Source organism: Vidua macroura, chromosome 1, assembly GCF_024509145.1.
Source record: "Vidua macroura isolate BioBank_ID:100142 chromosome 1, ASM2450914v1, whole genome shotgun sequence".
NCBI classification, from domain to species: domain Eukaryota; kingdom Metazoa; phylum Chordata; class Aves; order Passeriformes; family Viduidae; genus Vidua; species Vidua macroura.
In genome coordinates, this window is record NC_071571.1 from 32,008,355 (window position 1) to 32,025,925 (window position 17,571).

The 17,571-nt window shown below is 42.9% G+C and overlaps 2 protein-coding genes across 2 annotated transcripts; both read left to right on the forward strand.

Annotated features, from left to right (window-relative positions):
* Positions 1–9: 9 nt before the first annotated feature.
* Positions 10–2,351, forward strand: LOC128803689 (nucleoporin NUP42-like; the record flags this gene model as incomplete). The annotated part of the gene is made up of 3 exons (XM_053970924.1): positions 10–21; positions 1,129–1,213; positions 1,347–2,351. Coding segments are annotated over 3 exons (678 nt in total), but the record flags the coding sequence as incomplete, so codon positions are not given.
* A 3,166-nt stretch (positions 2,352–5,517) lies between these two features.
* On the forward strand, positions 5,518–12,458 carry LOC128818609 (nucleoporin NUP42-like). Its single transcript, XM_053998105.1, has 7 exons — positions 5,518–5,632; positions 6,994–7,246; positions 7,912–8,006; positions 8,345–8,421; positions 10,287–10,373; positions 11,481–11,565; positions 11,688–12,458. The coding sequence occupies exons 1-7, from the start codon at positions 5,524–5,526 to the stop codon at positions 12,281–12,283; spliced, it is 1,302 nt and encodes a 433-aa protein (XP_053854080.1). The 5' UTR covers positions 5,518–5,523; the 3' UTR covers positions 12,284–12,458.
* Positions 12,459–17,571: the final 5,113 nt, after the last annotated feature.

Genomic DNA, 17,571 nt, shown 5'->3' on the forward strand with positions numbered 1-17,571 from the left:
ATGCAGTAGCAAAAGCACTTGGTAGGTGATCACAAATGGCAACATGTCTCTGTGCCTGATGTCATTTTTTAATGAAGTCATTTACACAGATGTTTATTATGGTTACAAAGACTTCTGAGATGTGGCAATTGTGATGTGCCACCTGGGCATATTCTCTGGACTCCTGAAATCAGTGAATTTCAGGTGTTATTATAAACCCCTTCAGTTAACTGAGGAAAAACGTGCATAGGGATGGTTCCATGTTAGCAAGGCAGCAGCTGGATCCCAGCTTGGGAATACCCTCATTGCAAGCCACGGGAAAACAAGCAGAGCTTAAGTTTGGGATCTGGTTGTGTGCATGACCAGGAAGAGGCCAATCATCCCCACCACACCTTTTTTCCCATGTGCTGAGGTTGACTCTTCCAAGAGAGGATCAGCAGACTGGACCAGAATTCCCCTCCAGGACACCTTAGGAGAAATGGAGCATGTGGCCAGTGTCAGACTTGAGACATGGATGAGAGACAAGCTCTTTGGATAACATTTGAAGATAGAAAGAGTCATTGGTCCTGGGAAAGTGACAAACACTTGTGAATGGAGATGTTTTTTCCGAAGCTAATGCTTGAGTTCAAGCCCATATGGAAAAATGAGGGAGGCAAAGGAAGTGGCTCCATTTGAGTGCAGTCTGCATGAAGTGCAGGGAAGGTTGAGGAATGTGATCCCAGCCCTTGGTCTGTTCAGAGCTGAAGGTGGACAAGCAGGATTTGGGCTTTACCACAGGAGACAGTAACAGACACAGATGTGCTGAGGACAGGAGCAGAGTGAGTCAAAGCCGTGCCCTAAATACAGTCACAGAGCACAGCCTGGAACAGTAAGAGGTGAGACTGAGAGCTCCCAGGGGGTCATTGACTGACAGGCAAAAGATGGATCAGTTGTAACAGACTTGCATTTCTGGAGGGTTTTACAGAGAAGAGCAGGTATGGCCTTAGAGCAGTTAAAGCACTGCAAGAACAGGCAGTTGTGAGGAGTGATCACTGTCCAGCATGGTCTGAGTTGGGTTCAATAGGACTGGACAGCTCTGGCTTTATTTCAAATAGTTGTTTCAAATGTTTTGGAATCTAGTTTCCATGTATGTTTCTGGCATTTTTTCAGCTCTCTGCTTTCAAGACCACGGGCACTCAAGCAGCACCTGCCTTTGGAATGGGAGGACAGCAAACCTCAGGCTTTGGGCTGTCAAGTAAGTTCCTGTTGTGAGAGCCAAAACATTTACACATTCTCTGTGGTTTGCTGCTGCATCCTTGAACTACAGCAGTTGTTTAGTGTCCTTGGGCTAACAATTCTGATATTTTTTGTAAATTCTCTACTTGCAGGCTTTCCTGTGAGCAGCAGCAGTACCAGTGCCAGCAGTTTCTCCTTTAAAACCAGTTCCAGTCTCATCAATTCAACATCATCTGGGAGCAGCCCTGCTGCTGATGGGAGGTCTGCTGCTGCTGCAAATCCTCCTGCATTTGGGACAACATCCTCTCCTAGCGCACCCCAATCCGTTGGCCTTGGCAGCCCGGCCGCTCCATCCGCAGCCTCCTTCTCCTTTAAAGCAGCTGCCACGGCTGGTGGCTTTGGGACTTCTGGCTTTTCAGGCTTTGGCAGTGCTTCTGCTGTCAACTCTGCAAGCACCACTCCAGCAGCCTTTGGAGCCTTCAGTGCCACCGTAGCCACTTCTGCCTCGCCTTCGAGCGGTGCTTTATTTGGACAGAGCGCCAGTGTCACCTCGGCGTCTGCTGCAGCCACCAACTCCAGCCCTGCCTCAGAGAAGTTATTCACACCCAAGAGCGAACTCTCAGCTGAAGAGTGGCAACAGTTTGAAGCAAAGGAGTTCACAGTTGGAAAGATTCCTATTAAGCCACCACCATTAGAACTTTTAAATGCTTTTGACCTTTTCAATTTATTCTGAAATGTTGTTAATTTTTATTTCCTCTCTCAATTCTCTTTGCTGAATTAAATGTGCAAATATAAACTTTTGAACATTATTTTGGGATGGACTTCTTACATCTGAGAAATGAACTGTTTAAACTAAAATGGAACATTTCCTTCTATATGCTGTCCTGTGAAATTCTGTACAAAACTGTACGAAAAATATGGTGTCAAAAGAAAGAATGTTTCAGTTAGTTATTTAAAACCTACTCTTGTATCAATGTATTGTCTCCAAATGTATCCTCTGTGGTATGTAGGACTGGCCACGAAAGTTTTTTTCCCCATTGCCCCAACAACTGGTATCGTAAATTTATTGGTGAGCCCTTACTGATAGTTATTACTGAATGTGTGCCTTTGCTGTCTCTCAAAAATCAGTTGTTTTATTCCCCAGCTTTACTGAAACGAAATGATCTGTGAGGGATGCCTCCAAAATTTCCTCCAGTCCCCTTCAGTCATTATCAAAATCCTCCAGCATCCTAATGTTTTCATCTTTAAGTTGACCCTTCCTGTCCACAAATGGCACATGAATTCAGGTCAAAAGGAGGGGCCATTTCAGACCCCACAGCTCCTGCCTATCATTTTGGCTTCTCTAATGCCATTCTCTTTTCGTTCACATTAAAAAGGGGTTCAATGTAGTCTGCATATCCCACCAACTGGGGTTATGATTCAGCATAATAGTTTCCAAAAGCTGATTCCTTCAGGATTCTCTCATTATGAACCAACAGATCATTTCCAATTCAAAAAAATCAAAAGTAGTACAAGGAACATGTCCAGAAAAAAATGGCTGATGCTCTGCACCCACTGCTTCTCTGTGCTCTATATTTTGAGCTGTATCCTTTTTATCCATCTCCCCTCTGTTCTTATAGGGGTGTGGAATGAAGGGAACTAACATTTTTACATAAAACCTCATCCCCTTTTCCAACATCCACTGTAAGATAATATTAGTCTGCAATGACACATTTTCCCCATACTCCAATTTAAAAGTGACTACCAGTGATGACAATATCTCTTCTTTTTATCTTTAGTCACTGGATCTCCTCTAAACATTCCAGTTTTTGGGGATTCATCCTAGACAGCTATGAGGAGGAATTGTGGATTGGCAAATTCCCATCATTAAATTTAATAGCATTCAAGTTACACAATTCTTTTACCCTCAGGTCCAGACCTTCAGTAGTTACATAACCCCAGTCCCCCTGATTGGTTACACTGATAAACATACACCATTTGAAAGAGGAACACTAGTGCACCTACCAATCCAAGAATCCTATTCCCCTTTTTGCACTTACTTGAGTCCCTCTGCAGCATTGCACCTTTGAGTTGCTCACCACCTTGATACTGGAGAGGATCTGATGGAGTCTGCCATCAGTTGGTCAGTACATGCTGCAGACGTGTCTCATCCAATTCTCTGTTGCCAGAGGAAGCAAGATGGTCTAGTCAAGGCTTTTGGCCATCCTACCTGGACACCCAGAACTCCCAAATATGGATTCTACTGGGTGCAAGAAGCAGATTTGCACACAGAGTAGAGTTCATAGAATATCCTGACTAGGAAGGAACCCACAAGCATCATCGAAGTCCAATTCCTGGCCTTGTACAAGACCATCCCCAAGAGTCACACCATGTGCCCGAGCTCTGTCAGGTTGGTGCTGTGACAATTTCCCTGAGGTGCTTTCTCCAGCACCCAACCAGCCTCTGGCTGAAGAACCTTTTTCTAATACCCAACCTAAACCTCCCCTAACACAACTTCAGGCCATTCCCTCAGGTCCTGTCACTGGTCAGTGATGAGAAGAGATCAGTGCCTTTCCATCTACTTCCTGAGAAGTTGTAGATTGCAACTCTGTCTCATCTTCTTAGACTGAACAGACTAAGTGCCCTCAGCTGCTCCTCATACAGCTTCCCTTCAAGGCACTTCTTGATTTTCATTGCCCTCCTTTGGGTGCTCTCTACCAGCTTTATATCCTTCTTATACTGAGGTGCTCAAAACTGCCCCCAGGACTTGAGATGAAGCTGCCCAGTACAGAGCCAAGCAGGACAATCCCTCCCTTGCCTGGCTGGTGATGCTGTGCCTGGTGCACAGAGATCTTTGTTACATGGCTGTTCACATGGGTGCTGGGTAGGGAATCCCTAAATGTAGCACAGCCTCTGTGTGCCAGCCAGCCACTTCTATACACTTCAAACAGCAACAGCTCAACATCTCCAAGCTATACTGTACCTACAGTGAGAGGACTAGAGAAAATGGCCTTAACCTGAGACAGAGGCGATTCAGATTAGATATTAGAAAAAAGATTTTCACTGTTAGGGTGGTCAGGCATTGGAATAGGTTGCCCAGGGAGATGGTGGAGTCACTGTTGCAATATGTGGTACAATTTTCCTAAGAAAGGATGCTGTTTAATGCTTGATCTTTATATATTTTCAAGCCTAATCAACAAAAAAGGAGATTTAATCCCTGAAACAGCAGCTGGCAAGCTCTAAATGATGCTCATATGTTAGAAAAACAAACTACTTGTAGGTAGAATTGCCTTGTTAGGGTTCAGGGCTGGACATGCTTCAGTGATCTCAGACCTGGGTGAGGTTAACAAAGCTTGGGAAGAAGGAGTTACCACTGTTTGTGGACACCAAGAATGTAGAATTTACACGCCACAAGAATATTTGTCAGAACCCCCAAGATAAGGAAGAAAATAATAAAAACAACTCAGCAACTGTGCTGAAACCAGCTCTGACTGGGTAAAAGGTAATTCCAGCAGGGGGATCTGCAACCACTGGCTCGTGGACCACCAACCCAAGAAACCAATGGACCCACAAGAAGAGAAAGACTGAGAATGTGGACTAATTGGCATGAAAACTAAGAGAATAATTAACCAATAGAAGATAATAAGAATTAGTAAGAGAGCAATGTAACTTGTAGCCAAGGAATGCTAATTCCTTTGTTTGCTAAAATGTATAAATAGCAAAAAGTTTTGATAGCTGGTGTGCTTGATCTGTGGAATGCCATCTAGCACTGGGCTTGTGGAATTCTGAAATAAACAGTCTTTCAAATGCGTAATTATTGGCTTATCACTGGGTAATAAATCCAATTTTTGCAGACAACATCACCGTCTCTGGAGGTGTTTAAAAGGCACCTGGATCTGCTGGGTGATGTGGTTTAGTGGATTACAGTGATAGGGATGGGTTGGTGGTCGGACTGGATGATCCTAAAGGTCTCTTCCGACCCCGATGATTCTGTAGCCATGGGCTATACATCCCTTAGTCTCCCCGTAAAGACACAGCACAGAAACGCTTTTACCGCGCAGGCTGTGGGGAGAAGAGCTCATGTGAGAGAGGGGCGGTCACAGCCGAGGGGCGGCTATTTTACTGTGTCCGTGACTGCAGCTCTGCACAGCACAAATCAAATCCGAATTGGCTTTACCAGCAGCTTGTTACTGCGCTATCCCTTGGATGTATGCGCCGACCTACCGCCGCCTCTCGGTGCCGGCCGCGGGCCCGGCTGGCCCGGCCCGGGGCTGAGCCCAGCACGGCCCCGCCCGCGGGGCCCGCCCGGCGCAGGCCCGGCGCGTCAGAGCCGCGCGACGGCGGGCGGCCATGGGCGTCTGCCAGTTCTTCCTGCGGGGCTACTGCCGCTTCGGGGACCGCTGCTGGAACGAGCACCCCCGCGGCGGGGCGGGCCGCCCCGGGCCGCCCCCGGCCCACGGTACCCACACCGCGCCGGCACGGGGCGGGAGGGCGGGGCTGCCCGTCCCGGGCGCTCCGTGCGGCCGCTGCCGGCGGGAGCTCCGGAGCAGAGCGGGCCGGGCGGGGGTCGGCTGCAGCCTCTGGTTCGGCACTCGCCGAGTTGAGCTCTGACGAAGGGTCTGGAGCACAGATCCTGTGAGGAGCGGCTGAGCGTGCTGGGGGTGTTTAGCCTGGAGAAAAGGAGACTTGGGGGCGGCTTACCGCTCTCTGCAAGTGTCTGAAAGGAGGCTGTAGCCGGGGGGAGGTCGGTCTCTTCTCCCAGGCAACCAGGAGTCACAGCCTTAAGCTGCACCGCGGAAGGTTTGGGTTGGGCACACAGAAAAAGTCACGAAACATTGTAATGGTCTGCCCAGGGAGGTGGTGGAGTTACTGTCCTTGGAGGTGTTTAAGGAAAAACTGCATGTGGCACTTGTGCCGTGGTCTGGTTGACAAGGTGCTGTTTGGTCATAGGTTGAACTCGATGGTCTCAGAGCTCTTTTCCAACTTAATTGATCTTGTGATTCTGTGACTGCGGGATGTGCCGCAAGGCAGGGGGAAAACAGCTTGGAAAACTCTGTTCTCATGAGCAGCGAGCAAGTTTCTAGCTGCTGTGTGTTGTACCCAGTGAAGGCTGTTTCCATTCTCATCTGCTCTGGGTGTTCGGGGGCTTTGGGAAGGAAAGGGGCACGACAGAGAGCTGGGGGCTGCCGTGATGGCACGGCAGGAACTCACTGCAGCCGCTTGTCCTTATTCCTGCTGGAAGGAGGGTCGGGGTTTGCCTGTAACAACATACATAGGTGTGTCCGAGGTCTCAAAATGAAACTCAGGAGCTCTCTGTGCTGGAGCAGAGCCCCTGCTGTAGCTACGGAGGCAGGAGCCCCTAACATAAACTTAATGGTGCGTTCAATTTAATATTTTTCTGCTGGGGTAGTTATTTCATCAAACAACCTAAGCAAAACTGAGCCAGTGTCTTTCTGCAGTGCCACACAAGTTGTTGGCACGGTGATGTAGTTGAAGGCGTCTCTGCTCATTAAGGCACAGGGGAGATCGAACTAGATGACTTCTAAAGGCGCCTTCCAACCCAAACTGTTCTGCTTGAGAAGTAAGTAGGACTTGAGAACTACCCTGGGTAACTCACTAGTTAAGCTGACTTAATAATGAGGTTAACTTATTAGGAATAAACTACGTTTTAATTTCAAACTTTTTATTGTCACTGTAAGACTACTTATACTTACAGTTTTTGTTGATGTTGATTCATATCTTAATGATTAAAATATTAAAATGTTTGGTTTTTCTTTTCTTTTTTTTTTTTTTTTTTTGTTTGTTTGTTTTAATTGGAAGTTACTAGTGGAAGAGGAGGAGGAGGATGGGGCACCTCTAACCAGAGATACAGTAATGTTATCCAGCCATCTTCGTTCAAGTCTGATACATGGGGTGGCAGCAGAGATCACGGAAGAGGATTCTTTGGTTCCTCTGACTTTGGATCATCAGGCGGCAGCAGCAGAAATGCAGACTTTTCACAGAACAGGTTCTCTGCCTTAGCCAACAGTCAAAGTGTTGCTGATGGCTCTAAAGACGAAGAGGAGAGACTTCTGTAAGTTACAGTCCTGTCTTACTGGAAGCATTTAGAATGAACAGGTTGAAAGCTTATTGACTTCCTAGAGATAATACAGAGGACAGGAGAAAGCTGGGACATGGGAAGAAGCATAGAGAACATCACTTCATTTGGTTCTCTGGAATGATGCTCGCATGGGGAGGAAGTGATTCTTGTTTGGGACCTGGCCTGGGCAGATAGTCAACTGTGATATTAGTAAGATGTTGTGGTATTTAAGTTGTGATCAGGAGGATAAGGAAGGAAACAGATTTCAGGGCTTGAAAATAAGAAATCAGAGCCCCTTTAAGAAAATGAATTATTTTACTTGTTTTTTTGGTCACTTAAGACAACGGATCTTTCTGCCAACAGCAAAACTATTGGTTTCACAGAGGTGTATTTTACAGTCAGTTACAAGTGACCAGCACCTGCAGGAGGTACTGAGAAGCAGCAGTATGATTTCCCAAAGAAGCAAGGTTTTGGAAACACTTTCCATTACTCTTTTTAAGATTACATTAAGAAAACACTTGGTTTTCATGATAGCAGGTTTTTGACTCTGAATTTGGATTCAAACCAATTGTTTGAATTGATTGCTACTGGCATTTTTGGTTTGACAATAAAGTTTCATGTGATTTTTCACGATTTCATCTGTGATTTTATTTTGTTAGTGAATGTGTAGTGAAAGACATGGAAATTTGGGAATCTTCTGGACAATGGATATTTTCATGTTACTCACCAATGAAAGAAAAGCCGAATGTCTCAGGTAGGTAATGTTTTCAGTGTTGTGTAGTTGTGTATTGCTGCTGTTTAGGATGTTTCTGTGACTTGCCACATTGTTGTACCTCTGAGCAGCCATTTACAAGGTGATGATTTGTCTTGTGATACAACAGAAAGAAATATTAGTTGATGGCAGATTCAGTTTGGAGGGTCACCCCTCTGACACTCTGTAATGAATCTTTTTTTTGTCTGTTACTCTCTTTTTAAACTGTAACTCTCTTAAGAGAGACAATGTATCAAGGTCCATGTCTTCATAACTGCAGATGGCAGTTGGAAGTATCAATCTATTTTCTTGGAGGTTTTTGACTATTCCTGTCCTTGCAGGCTTTTCAGATGTCTCCCCAGAAGAGCTGCGTCTGGAGTATTACGACAGCAGAGCAAACAATATCATTGGGAATTATGTAAGTATTTTTAAAATGTTGGCTGGTGTGGACACTCTTGGGGCAGGACTTGTTACTGTTCTTCAGATGGCAACTCTTGATTCATTTATCTCCCAACTCTAGAAAATAATCAGAATGCCAAAATATTTTTCAATTCCTGTGCATCAAAGTGAATGCAAAAATAGCTGCTAGACACTCCTTGACTTAATCTTGTCCCTGCTCCTGTGTGTTATTTGTAGAAGTTACTTGAATCCTGTCTCAGAAGCTTAATACCTTATACGCTATTAGTCAGTTTGATTGTTATAGGTGGTTATTTGATGCTTTAAATAGAATTTGACCTTGTTCTTTTACATACCTTTGTTGTAGGGAATTAATGATGAAAATAGCAGATACTTCTTTTCTAGAAGCAGATATGTATATACTCATTTGGAAGTAAGACATATGTTTTTATATAAAACATCTCTCTGTGTGTATATATATCATTCCTTCCTTGTAGTCCTGTCAATACCAAGGAAGCTAACAGAGTTTAGTGTTGTGCCAGGAAAGAAATTAGGCTGTTGGATAGATGCAAGTACAAATTAATTCAAACTACATTGCACTCTTTCCTCTTCTTGGTTCTGTGTTACAGAAGGAATTGCTCTTGTCACCACTCTTGCTTCATATGTTTAGATTTACCAGAATTGCATTTTTAGAGACGGGAGACACATAATATTTTTCTAAACTTCAATTAAAATAATAACCCAAAATAATAATAAATAATAATATGCTCTACATGGCTATTTAAATAAATAAATAAATTGCGATCTCATCAAAGCAGAAAATGCAAGTTTTTCTAACTCTCACTGTATAGATGACAACTGTATGATACAGTTCTCTTATAAGATGTTTAAGTACAGCATGTCTTTTCCGTGTTTCTATTCTTAAACTGGGTCAAAATCTGAATTTTCCAGTTTGTTGTATAGGAGCAGATACCAAGCAACATGATCTTCCAGCATGTGATTAGACACAAAAGAATTATTGATGTTTGTGATGCAAGACTCTTTTGAAAAATTAAGGAATTTGTCTACAAAAAGATTACTCATTCAATTTTTGCAGGCATTTGTGACACTAGGTGTTTTATTCGTTTAAGTTTTAGGGAAAATTCAATTAGGCGAGGCATCTAATTAGATGTGTTGCTAAACTTAAGTATAAATGTAGGAAATTCAGGTTTGAAATTCCTGAAAGGTTGTTTGAAGACTTTTTAGGTTTTTGCTTAATACTAAATCAGAGTTATCAAGGGACAGATAGCATTTATTGCTGCACTGTTCTGTGCAGTTACCTGATGCATCACACTTAAGGGAGTTGATTTAAATTAAGGAAGTTAATTTCATCAAAAGTAATGTTTTAGGATGATACAATTGAACTGTTACGAATTACAGTGTTTTGAAAGTGGGTATTTTTTTCCTGAAAATGTGGTAGAAGCTAAGGTAAATCTTAGGCCTTCAGCTTAGTGACCGAGTACATAAGTGGAAAGGCCGATTGAAGAGTCTATTCTCATACATATAAAACTTACATATCTTGTTTTGTGTCATTTTTTTCCCCAAGCATCTAATTCAGAAAAAAAATAGAACTTGGATTTGAAAAGTCCCAGAACTTGTTTGCATGTTACTCCGATGTAAAGTAAAAGGGTTGATGTAAGGACAATAGTCAGAGAGTTTAAAGGAATTCTCTGTTAAAAACAAAGACATCAGCGCCTCACATTGAAGTTTCAGGAAATAAAATATGTTATTGGGTTAATGAAATTTCTTTTCTAATTCTAAATATCTTTTTTCAATTCAGTTGCCAGATGACTCTTCTGTTTTTAAGCCTTCAGTAATAAAACCATGCTTTTATTTACCCGTTTTCAGATAGATGCTGTCCAAAATTTAGTATTACAATGGAAAAATCGGCTACTTCAGTTGAAAGCTTTAAATGCATCAACAAAAGCATCTTTGGTAAGTATTCACAAATGGCAACATGTCTCTGTGCCTGATGTCATTTTTTAATGAAGTCATTTACACAGATGTTTATTATGGTTACAAAGACTTCTGAGATGTGGCAATTGTGATGTGCCACCTGGGCATATTCTCTGGACTCCTGAAATCAGTGAATTCCAGGTGTTATTATAAACCCCTTCAGTTAACTGAGGAAAAACATGCATAGGGATGGTTCCATGTTAGCAAGGCAGCAGCTGGATCCCAGCTTGGGAATACCCTCATTGCAAGCCACAGGAAAACAAGCAGAGCTTAAGTTTGGGATCTGGTTGTGTGCATGACCAGGAAGAGGCCAATCATCCCCACCACACCTTTTTTCCCATGTGCTGAGGTTGACTCTTCCAAGAGAGGATCAGCAGACTGGACAAGAATTCCCCTCCAGGACACCTTAGGAGAAATGGAGCATGTGGCCAGTGTCAGACTTGAGACATGGATGGGAGAGAAGCCCTTTGGATAACATTTGAAGATAGAAAGAGTCATTGGTCCTGGGAAAGTGACAAACACTTGTGAATGGAGATGTTTTTTCCGAAGCTAATGCTTGAGTTCAAGCCCATATGGAAAAATGAGGGAGGCAGAGGAAGTGGCTCCATTTGAGTGCAGTCTGCATGAAGTGCAGGGAAGGTTGAGGAATGTGATCCCAGCCCTTGGTCTGTTCAGAGCTGAAGGTGGACAAGCAGGATTTGGGCTTTACCACAGGAGACAGTAACAGACACAGATGTGCTGAGGACAGGAGCAGAGTGAGTCAAAGCCGTGCCCTAAATACAGTCACAGAGCACAGCCTGGAACAGTAAGAGGTGAGACTGAGAGCTCCCAGGGGGTCATTGACTGACAGGCAAAAGATGGATCAGTTGTAACAGACTTGCATTTCTGGAGGGTTTTACAGAGAAGAGCAGGTATGGCCTTAGAGCAGTTAAAGCACTGCAAGAACAGGCAGTTGTGAGGAGTGATCACTGTCCAGCATGGTCTGAGTTGGGTTCAATAGGACTGGACAGCTCTGGCTTTATTTCAAGTAGTTATTTCAAATGTTTTGGAATCTAGTTTCCATGTATGTTTCTGGCATTTTTTCAGCTCTCTGCTTTCAAGACCACGGGCACTCAAGCAGCACCTGCCTTTGGAATGGGAGGACAGCAAACCTCAGGCTTTGGGCTGTCAAGTAAGTTCCTGTTGTGAGAGCCAAAACATTTACACATTCTCTGTGGTTTGCTGCTGCATCCTTGAACTACAGCAGTTGTATTTTGTAAATTCTAATATTTTTTGTAAATTCTCTACTTGCAGGCTTTCCTGTGAGCAGCAGCAGTACCAGTGCCAGCAGTTTCTCCTTTAAAACCAGTTCCAGTCTCATCAATTCAACATCATCTGGGAGCAGCCCTGCTGCTGGTGGGAGGTCTGCTGCTGCTGCAAATCCTCCTGCATTTGGGACAACATCCTCTCCTAGCGCACCCCAATCCGTTGGCCTTGGCAGCCCGGCCGCTCCATCCGCAGCCTCCTTCTCCTTTAAAGCAGCTGCCACGGCTGGTGGCTTTGGGACTTCTGGCTTTTCAGGCTTTGGCAGTGCTTCTGCTGCCAACTCTGCAAGCACCACTCCAGCAGCCTTTGGAGCCTTCAGTGCCACCGTAGCCACTTCTGCCTCGCCTTCGAGCGGTGCTTTATTTGGACAGAGCGCCAGTGTCACCTCGGCGTCTGCTGCAGCCACCAACTCCAGCCCTGCCTCAGAGAAGTTATTCACACCCAAGAGCGAACTCTCAGCTGAAGAGTGGCAAGAGTTTGAAGCAAAGGAGTTCACAATTGGAAAGATTCCTATTAAGCCACCACCATTAGAACTTTTAAATGCTTTTGACCTTTTAAGTTTATTCAGAAGTAACATGTTTTGAAATGAAATAAAATGCTACTTTTAACTTTTGTTTCATCTCTCAAATCTCCTGCAGGAATAAAATTACCAGTATAAACATGTGGACGTTGTATTTTATAATTTCTTGGTTGTTTTGGGACAGACTTTTTACATCTGAGAAATGAACTGTTGAAAATAAAATGGAACATTTCCTTCTATTTGTTGTCCTGTGAAATTCTGGGGAAACACTGTTTTTAAAAAGGTTGTGTGTCAAAAGAAGCAGTGCTTCAGTCAAGTGTTCGCATCCTTTTGTGAATGGAACCCTAGAAAAACACATGCAGTACAAGGCAGTTGGACAGCCTTTCCTTATGCCTCTTTAAAGGTTTCTGTAGTGTTGGAGGACTGTGTGTTCAGAGAGAGGATGGCTCCTGTGTGGTCTGTGCCACACTATGCCCTTCTGTCCCCTGGAAGCCAGTTCCCGTGCCAGTTGAGACAATTCAGCTGTTGCTAGTAGTTTTGCCTGAGGTCACCAAGCCTGCAGGAATGTCATATACAGCCCTGAAAGCATTCATCCTGCAGAAGGAGCTTGTGGGTTGTTATTTTGGTGCCTCTTAGGTGAAACTTAGCAAGCAATAACAAAACTGCCTTTCTGTGAATGATGGCATTTTGCTGTCAGGTTCTCAAAACTTGATGGGTGCATATACTAACGTTACCTCTCCTGAAGTCGTGGTGTTAAGGGATCAGTTTTGTTGCTGAGACGCTCTAAAGCAGGAGTCGGGAGTCTTAGAGAGGATGTCCTAGACTCAGGGAAGGAGAACATTTGCTCTTGACCAGGCCCTCGCCTTAGTAGTCTATAATTGCAAAACCTTATCTTTAAGAGGAAAATAAAAGTTTACTTCAGGATACATATAACTAAATCAATGGTTTCTTTAACACTTGTAGATAACATTTCAGTTCTCAGTATGGACCTCATGGTCCTACATAAAACTTCACCTGTGTTGTGTATCCGACCACAGGTCCATCAGAGACTGGCTTGCTAGAGCAGTGGGAATGACTGGAACAACATCTAGAATGGTAGGCTGGGGTAGACACTCTGCAGCCTTCATGGAGATCCAGGTTCCTCAGTGTGTGCTCAGTACAGATGTAGCAGAAGCTTGCAGGTGTTACATATCTCAGCAGCCTGTTGCTGCTAAACTGCTCTAGGAGCTTCCCAGGCTTAAAAGTGAGCATGTGCTGTTTTAATGGATGTATTTTGCTTAAAAAAAAAAATTGTAAGGCCATAAAAATCTGGATATTCTCCTGCACACACCCAAACAGTATTGGCTAGATGTTCTCAAACATCCTTCTAACACATGGAGACCTAGAGGAAGAAGGGAATTTTTAAGTGTTAGGTCACATTGCCATTAATAAACAAAGATTAGGTGAGGTATTCCTAATTTTGATGACAAAAAATAAAAGTTTGAAGAAACGTCATTTTTAAAATCATCTCCTCACCCTTAAAAGTTTTTTAAAAAATTACTGTTACAGAGGTATTAGGATTTGGTGTTTTCACAAATGGGCTTCTGAAAAGATGGCAGGGATATGACTTACCTGGCAAAAGGCAAGCTGGGTGTTTGGCTGCAGAAGTAGGGATAAAGATAGGAAAATAGCGAAGGGTATAATATTACTCTAGGGGGCTCACTAAACTGCAGAAAATAGGGAACAATTTATTAGACCAAAGAAATCTATCCCAATATTTGCTCTGTGTTTCTTTTTTTCTTTTTTTTTTTTTTTCTGTTAGTCCTTTTCTGCTTTTGGCATACTTTATATCAAAGTTGGTTGCAAGCACAAAGGAGGCTAAATAATACCTTCTATTAGCTACAATTCTTTCATTTTTTAAACTTCTCCTTTTTGTAAGTTTGTTTGTTTGTTTGTTTGTTTGGTATATGGCTGCTCCCCTGAAAGTGATAATATTGTGGTCTGGCATATAAAAACATATATAGGGTGGCAGCAAACTCACAGATGTCACTTACTGTATTTTGATTTAGAACAGAAAATATGAGGTGAGTGTCCAAGCAAAGATGTGTAATGTCCTGATTAGCTGAAAATCTTGGTCTGTGAAATAGGCTGGAACATTCAAGCTCCATGTGATATTTTCAAGTACTTCCCTTACTTTGAAATAACAGGATTTATGAGTCACTGAAATTCCTGCAGTGTGGTGCAAACAACCAATTTGAAGAATGAAGTTTTGGTTTTCAAGATATCCTGGATTAATCCCCAGACAGCAGCACTTGAAGTTGGCTGTATACAGGAGAAAAACTCTCCACTGCCCCAGCTGAGGAAGCAACCCAGCACCTAACAAAAGGAATTTTCTCTGCCCTTCTTCCTCACATACTAGCAGCATTGGCAGATCTCAAAGTGTGATTTAGCAGCTGAGAAGGGAAAAAAAGAAACGTGTGAACCTCAGAAAGCATTACAATTAGGTCTTAAAAATTAAACATCACAGTAGCCCCATGCTCTGTAGTTTCACAATGTGCAGCAGCAAGTGGCATGGTAGCCTTACACTGAATGAGGGAAGATGGACTGCAAATAATCAGCTGGCTGGATTTAAGCCTCAGAGAACAGGCTAAGGGCATCCACAACAATAAATTAACAACGACCAGAAGGCTAAGGAAAGAAGAGCTTTCATAAATGTGCCTGGGGAGGGAAAGGAATATGAAAAGCCTATTAATACAGGAACACTGAATTGAGATTGATAAGACCAAAATGGTGGAAATCTATTTAAAAAGTACTTGAAATGAGGGATGGTTGAAAATCAATAAGGATGTCATGCAGTAACTGATAAAAACAAGTAAGAAAATATTTGTGAAATGTGAGCTTACTGCAGCATAGTGGGAGTCCAGATAATTTGCTGTATAGGTCAGTAAGGGAATCAGATAATGGACTTGCTACAATTTTGGTAAGTGATATCACTCAGATAAGTGGCAGAACACCAGGGATTTGCTAGCAGACCGAGGAAAAAACATACCTCAGTGAGCAAAGGTACTTAATTTGTTGACAGTTACAAATAATTTGAGGAGATTGTAAAGACAGATGAACTGACTTTTAGTAAGGCATTTGATACAAGCATTTAGGAGGTATCAGAGTTTTATGTGGCCGTGATTAGGGTTAGTGATTAATCAGAAACATCTATGAGTGAATGCTTTTGTTTCTAGTCCATCTCCCATGTCCTAATGTAGGAGAGAGACAGAGAGAGATTTACCTGGGCAACAGTGGAGGAAAACCCACAAATTCTATTTAGACAATTTATCTAAATTGATATCAATTTAAGTAGCCATCTAATTATATTTGACCCCATATAAGCCTAATGTAAGCTGAAGGAAAAGTCTGGACTACTAGTGTTTAGAGAGTGGGAGCAAACTGTGGAGTAGAACGGTGTTGACAGTAAGTGAGATCTGAAGCCATGCTGGTTCAGATCAGGAAAATGTAGTTTGAGCTGTAGGAATCTCCTATAGCTACAGTAATGCTGTGCTTTGTTCTGAGCCTGCAACTGCCAGAGCTGCAAGATGAGTAGAAGGAGATTCAGAGCGCAAGCAAAGCCATTGGAAATGACAATTCAGGAGGGAACTTGAGAGCTGAATATTTACTGTGTGGTGAAAGCAGAGGCTGTGACATGCAATGACTGTCTTTTTGAAAGGGTACCCTCTCAGGAAGGAAGAAACAGGACTTTTCTAGTAATGAGAATACTGAGCTACTTTCACAGACTTATCTCAGACAGGAAGTTTCCCACCTGGAAAAGTCCTGTTCTACACCTCTGTTAAGATCTGGCCAAGCCAAAACCAAAACAGGAGAATCAAGTTCCTGCTTGTCAGGACTAACAGCATGTGTCCTCAGGGATGCAGCAGTCAGCATAAGTAGATTTGATCCCTTCCCTTTGAACCAAAATACACCAATACTTTCACAGAGAGTGACAGGAGTGCAGCACTGAGCATTTGGGGCAGGGAGCTGTATGTGCCTGCCACCTCTCCTGGGAATGATTCAGAGTGCTGGCCACAAAGAGGCAACCCCTCTCCACTGAGTTTAAAGAGGCAGATTAACTCTTTAACCCTGGGAGTGAATACGCCTCTTGGTCTTGAAACTTACACTTCCCTTGAAACTCTCACTTGCAATTGCCTGGTTCTTCTGTAAAGAGTAACTAAGTAAAAAACCACAGTTCTTAGCAGCTCAGCCTTAGGCAATATGCTTATTTAATCTCCAACACCCTTAATTAATCTCCAAATTTTCAGTATCATGCAGCAGGCTCCTTGGTGGGACTTACTCTCTTGCAAAAAAACATAACCAGATCTTAAAATGGAGGGAAGAAAAGCAAGAAGAACAAGATTTAAATGTCAGTAGGCTGATACACATTTTTGTTCAGGTACATGGATTGCTTTGTCTTTCCTCCACAGCCAGTAGGATTTGTTCTTACCATGTACATGAGGGATATAAGAAACAAGTTTTATGCCTTTCCCCTTCCAGCAAGCAGGTCTGTTACGTTGCTAATTGCATGGTAGTCATCAGAAATGCAATCTGGTGGTTTTAAAGTACCTGCAGCAATTATATCCTGTTCCACCTGAATTTCTATTTTGTTGTGGCAGTGGGCTCTTAGCAAACTAAATGCATTCTGGTCAACATCAAGGATGGCTTCTGTTCTTTGCAAGTCACATGAAATATTCCCTTTGCATATGCCCTACAAACTAACTAGATTAGTTCTAATTATACCAAATAAACCAACCCTCCTGCGTGAATCAAACAAGCAACATTTGCATGTGTGCGTGTAAAACCATGTTACATCACATTTAAGAGAAGACTGAGGTACAGTTTTGATCTCTGATAGCTTTTCTATCAGAGAAAAGTCTACCCAATGCTGTGGTGGTTTTTTGACGAGCATCTGTGCATCTCTGGCTTGTGATGCATGTCTGTATTAAAGCACTCTTTATAGGCACATAAGATTTTGTTATTGCAGTTTACTTCTGCAAGTATGGCTTCTCTTGAAGTATCTGCAATGATGAAATAGAACTAAAATAATATAAAACTGAAATAAAAGTTTATAACCATGGGTTGCATTAAAAAAAAAAAAAGAAAAAAAAAAGAAAAAAAAAAAGAAAAAAAAGAGGCTGGTATCACTTACTGTTCCTGTATGATAAAAGGACAATAGATGAGGTGGAGAAGAACCTTCTGTATTCAGGACACATGAACTTTTTGGGGCAGAAGAGAGCCTTCAGCATTCTCCCACAGCCTTATTCAGGAGCTCCCATGGGCTGGGGGCAAGCAGGCCCTTGCAAAGTGAAGCACTGCTTGAACTTCACCCCA